The 6000-nt window shown below is 35.6% G+C and overlaps 1 protein-coding gene across 3 annotated transcripts in view; it reads left to right on the forward strand.

The window, feature by feature from the left end:
* LOC126354454 (DNA mismatch repair protein Msh3-like) overlaps positions 1-4076 on the forward strand; it is a 307127-nt gene extending 303051 nt beyond the window's left edge. For 2 of the 3 annotated variants that reach the window (XM_050004148.1, XM_050004149.1), the window contains one exon: positions 2294-4076. In XM_050004148.1, the coding sequence (XP_049860105.1) occupies positions 2294-2420 (127 nt within the window). In that variant the 3' untranslated portion in view covers positions 2421-4076. The remainder of the gene's footprint in view (positions 1-2293) is intronic. The other variant, XM_050004150.1, reaches the window with a different exon arrangement.
* Positions 4077-6000: the final 1924 nt, after the last annotated feature.

Consider the following 6000-nt stretch of genomic DNA (forward strand, 5'->3'; position numbering starts at 1 on the left):
ATGCCCACTATACACCCTCGCTCAAAGTCCGTCAACTGCACATACGGTTCACGTCCACGCTGTCGCGGCATGCTACCAGTGTTAAAGACTGCGATGGAGCTCCGTATGCCACGGCAAACTGGCTGACACTGATGGCGGCGGTGCACAAATGCTGCGCAGCTAGCGCCATTCGACGGCCAACACCGCGGTTCCTGGTGTGTCCGCTGTGCCGTGTGTGTGATCTTTGCTTGTACAGTCCTCTCGCAGTGTCCGGAGCATGTATGGTGGGTCTGACACACCGGTGTCAATGTGTTCTTTTTTCCATTTCTAGGAGTGTATTCCAGCCAGGCCAAAGGTTAGTCTTTAGCACCACAGTGCATAAGCTTTTTTAGTAGTGTGTATGGTCTACATACTGAATTCCTTAGAAAGGTCACAAAAGATCCCCATTGGATACCTTCTAAAATTTAGTTCACCTAGAATTTCATCTTTTTGGCTAAATATAGGTCTCTCTGTGGAGAAATCCTTACAAAAGCCAAACTGTGCAGGTGTCGGCAAGCCACTTTGTGTAGTGTGGCTGTAAGTCCAAACATACACTATTCCCTCAAATACATTTGCGATCATTGCCAGCTAGTAGATGTGCCAGTAGGTTGATATTATATTCCTTCCTCCACTTTTGTGGATTGGTATCACTATTGTAATCTATCTGAAAATTAATTGGTTACACAAATAGCACAATATGTAACTGCACTTGATTTTAAAATCCTACTTGATACACCCTCATAACCAGAACATTGAAAGATTTTAAGTAATCTATTGACTTTTTTTCAATTTCTTTAGGATTTGTACTTTGAAATGAAGTGCTACATTTGGTGTGATTTGCACATGATTAAGATGCTCTACAGCTTCTGTGGGAGACTGTTTATTAAGGTTTCCAGTTTTTGCAGCTATAATGAGAAAAATTTATTGAATTCTGAGATTAAAACTTTTCAATTATTCTTGCCTTTATCATTATCAGAGAACTATGGTATCCCTGCTTGTTCTGATTTAACGTTCCTATTTGTCTCATTTTTATGGGTGTGACCATTTCCGTTTTTTCTGTTGACAAGTTGTAAGACCATTTATTACAGCCTGAGTTTTTATTTCTCTGTAATTTGTGTGGTACCAAGAACATATTATCAAACGTGTTCTTGCTTTACCCATATACTCTTGTTGGATTGTTATCATTTAAAAGAAAATTAATGTTAATTCTAAACGTTTATGATTGTTATCATTTAAAAGAAAATTAATGTTAAAGTCACCACATACTGTAATGTTACTGTTATTCCTATAGAGTTTTACAAGAAGTGATTCCAGCTAACAAAGGAACTTTTAGACATTTCGCATTGCTGCCCTGTTAATTATTATTATTGTGAGGGTCTGAGTTCAGTTCTAATTTGACAGCAAAACATTGAAAATGCTGTCCAATACAGTACTGAGTCACATCTACAGCTTGTGACTTAAGAGCATTGTGCATGTAAATTGCCGCCTACTTCTTGTCATAAGTTGGTCCTGTAGTAGTAAGAACCAATTATAATACAATTTACATGCATGTGATTAATTTCTGTTGCTTCTAGGTGATGTTCAGTTAAGCAGAGCACATGAGCAATAGTGCCAGCTGTTTCTTGAAGAGAAAGCAGCAGTTCTTCTTTTTTATTTAAAAGACTTATCATACTTTGATGAAATATTTTTAAACAGTAGAGGTTATCTATTATACTTTTGATATATTCATTAATATTACATTTGATATGATCTAAATTAAGTACATTTAGTCTGTCATTTTCTCTGTTCTTTAGCTAGAAAGGTCTTCTTTGACTGTTTTATATTGCTGGAATACATTGCTATTGTAAGAAAATCACTATTTCTACTGTTTGTCACTTCTTTTCCATGTAATTCTCTTGCATTTGACTCTTTTGACTAGTTTTTGTTTTATGAACTTCTTTTTCCAAGGCCACTCGAATGACTTCCATGTGTGGTATAAAATCTTCATCCAACACCACTGGTATCCAGAGCATTAACATTTGAAAACTATTTGCATATTTTCAAGAGCTGTTCATTTGCATCGTTGATTTCTTTATTCACAAATGACAATGGTGGTCAGTCATAATGTTTAAGTATAGGACATTCGTGTGTCCCAAATAATACAAACACTCCTTTAGTTCTTTTCAGGCTACTGATGTTTCATTTCAGTATACACCATTTGAGTTGCCAAACAGTAGTGTTTTATTCCTATTGGATATAACATGTGCTGACAGGATTTTTTTTCCCTTTGTTATAGAGAGATGAGGGGGCTTCTACAGAACATGTGGTCTGACGATCAGGACGAAGTAAATAACGCTCTCAATGAAATTGGTGACCTTCATGTTCCATGGAAACAGCACCATGATGCAATTGATACATGCTGATGCCCTTCAACAATGAAGAGTTTGGAATGTTATCAGAAAGTTTTATCTCTCATTAGGGAAGGAATTTCTATTCCTATGGATGCATGTTATCTTCTACAAAAGTTTTTTTTTTTTTTTTTTTCAATAACTGGAATGTCATTATCAAATTTTATGATATATTTATGAATTATTAAGGAAAATATTATTAATTTAGAAAGCAAAAGCTGACAGAATATCTTGCAAGTCAGTAAATAAATTATATAAAGTTTTACATTTTTATTGCATTTTTGTATATTAGAGTGACAGTATGATCATATGTAGCTGTACTCCTTGCCTTCTGTCATAACTGACACAGTCTCATGATCAAAAAAGTATGGCATGGTGAATTAGCTGGTATGTACATCTCAGAAGTTATCACTGTTTTAATTGGTTTGTTTTAAGGAAAAGTTTAATAATAAAAGGAGAGAAGTGGGAGAACAGTTGCTAATAACATATCTAAATCTGTAACTTCTCTTTGACTGTATAATGCTGAATGAGGCTTCTGGCTGTGGACAGCCTGGGAATTTTGTATAGTGGTACAGTATCATTTTCTGTGTGATATCTTTTGTTGTTCCCTTCTTCCCATTTTTTATTTTAAAATTATATTTTTATATTTATTTGCTTTCATTTGTCAGTTCTTATTCTATAGTATTTAGTCAAACAGCGGAAAATCCAGAATGGAATGTAACAATATTATGAAAAGGATAGTTGCTTCTCATCTTATAGTGGTGTGTGTGTGTGTGTGTGTGTGTGTGTGTTCATTTGTTTGTTTGTTTTTATCATCTACTTTTGACATTGGCCTTATTGGCCGAAATCTTATTTGTGACAGTTTTTTGTTGTGCCTATCTGAGATTCAGCATCTCCACTACATGGTGAGTAGCAACTTACCTACTCATAATAGTACTTATTCAAGTATTTATGCAAGTTGTTCTTTAATTTTTCCTTTGTGCAGCAGAAGTGCCATGATAGATTCTTGGAATTGTTGAAATGGCAAGTCCCCACCCATATCCTCCGTGCTTGCTAATATTAGATTCCTGCCAGAGGTTGAATGTAAATCTGTATCTGCAGTGATGGTTGTGGATTCATAGCCCATTGTGGCATATCAATCATAAGAATGTGCAGTGTCTGTTCTTTCGGACATGTCTGACAGAACACACACCACGTGGAATCCTCAGCTGTGATACATATTATGTAAATTGAGGATTCCACGTGGAGTATGTTCTTTCAGACATGTCCAAAAGAATGGACACCATGTGTTCATGCAGTTGATACACCTCAGTGGGCTATGACTCAACAAACATCATTGCAGATACTTATTTACGTTTGATCTCTGGTGGGAATCTAAAATTAGCTAGCAAGGAGGACATGCATGGGGAATGTGGATAAATGGTGGTGGTAGGTGGAAATGTGGCTTGACTGAGGAGCGTGCTGAGCTAGTCCATACATTTGTGATTAACACTGTGTCCAGGTGGTGCAGTGGTTAACACAACTGCCTAGTAAGCAGAAAATCATGGGTTCAAGTCCCAGTCTGGCAAATACTTTCATTCATTGCCACTGATTCTGCATGAAGTCCTGCTACAGCTGGTACCATCAGTCACTTGCCAGCCCTTTCCTCCCCCGTGCTCCCCCCCCCCCCCCCCTCTATCTTCAATTTACATAATATTTATCAAGGTTGCAGATTCCATGTGGTCTGTGTGCTTTCAGACCTGTCAGAAATAATAGTCTCCACGCATTCACGTAAGTGTTTGTTCTTGATATTGAAAGGGTGTTACATATGTTTCAGTTTGGCATGTGGCAGCATATGGAAGCCCATTTTGACAATCCTGCAGAACTTGTCTGACTTCTATGAGCATGGCTAATGGCAGATTATAGAAGCAAGTCTTTTCCATTTTCTTGGTTGTTTGCTTTGTATTTTATAACAGTCTTTAATATGTATACTGTACTGTATTTCCACAGATTGATCATCATTTGAACTCCAGTTCATGGAAAAGAAGCTGTCACTCATAAACAGACGTCTGCACATACACTTATGTTAATAATAATAATAAAATAATATAACAACAATAACAACTTTATTCAATATCATATAATACAAAGATTGTTTTTCTGAATGTGTCATTTAATTACAAGTGAAAATTTTTCATTATTACATTTTACAATGTGTTTTTATTTGACTAGACAGATATGTACATAATAAATTGCTTGTATAAAAAAACTTGATTTGAAGGTGGAAACATTTCTGCTCAGCACTTAAGACATATTCTAAGTTATCATTTTAGAAGTGAATGAAACAAAAGTGTATGTTAGTGATTGTATTAAATAAAACCAATATACTTGTGTGAAACCTATATAAAATTTTCTTTGTTCTGTGCAAAACTGAGATATGCGTCTAGTGAGTAGTGTAGGTTGTCAGTCAGTATTATTTTAGGCAGGCTGTAAGTCAATCTTATGATGTAAATAATTCTCAATACCTCAGCACACCCAGTGCTTACTTGTTTCATTTCTTCTATCTTGTCGCAGCTACATAAGCCCCGCAACACTACAATCACTAGAAGTGTGTACTATCCAAAGAAGTCGCTAGACCATCCAAAACTGGTCATGGTAAAATAGAAACTGAATTATCACAAAAGGCAGCTGGTTGCAGTTATTTCATAAAAACTTTAACTTTTGTAGTGAGGAGTCCTAAGTTCACTTGAGTTTTTTTAAGCTTAGTTCAGTTCACTGGATAGTGATATGAAATTGATCTTATTACAGGTCAAAGGCCACATTTCTTTTTAATTTAAAAATGTATATATTTATAATAGATAGTATCCCAGATGTAGGGAATAAGTTGCAACATGAATCTCTTGGTTTTGTACCAGAAGTTGTTGTAATATCCTTTTTATGCAACATTAAAAGTATATTTTGTGGTTTATGCTGGATGAGGACGGTTCATGTAAGGGGTCTGTAATGCGTGGGTATCACTGTAATATTTGGATAGTGTATTTATTGTGAATACATTTTAAGGCAATTGGTTGCCAGAGAACGAACATGCATCACCCACTGACGTTTACCTTTTATTGTCATTTTCAGGAATTTCATAGCGTTCTCTGTAATGTCTATATCAGTTCCAGTGCACAATTGTGGCTTGTGGAGTTAAAAATCCATTACTGCTATTTTCTTGGTTGTGACACTGAGGTGACTTTCACTGCAGTACTAAATTACTTAATTACTAATTGGTCATACTCTTTATGTCTCCAAACATTGGATGTGTTATCAGCATACAGAATTTTCCATTTAATTTAGGAAGCAGTGTTTTATATCATTTAGGTATATAGATCAAGAAGAGATGATGGCCCAGTATCGAGCACTAAATATCCAAAATTTCATAACAGTAATGGTACACCTGTGTGTGCCACTTGCAGTTTCTTTCTTAGTGTAAATTGCTTTCTCTTAGCTGAATAAGATTTTATCAGATCATTAACAATATCTCCAGTGCATATGTTTCATAATTTCTCGGTGGTATTGAAATTCAAGATCAAGGAATATTCCAGTAACGTATCCTTGTTCTCATAATCAGTTA

The sequence above is a fragment of the Schistocerca gregaria genome, chromosome 3 (genome assembly GCF_023897955.1).
Source record: "Schistocerca gregaria isolate iqSchGreg1 chromosome 3, iqSchGreg1.2, whole genome shotgun sequence".
NCBI classification, from domain to species: Eukaryota; Metazoa; Arthropoda; class Insecta; order Orthoptera; family Acrididae; genus Schistocerca; species Schistocerca gregaria.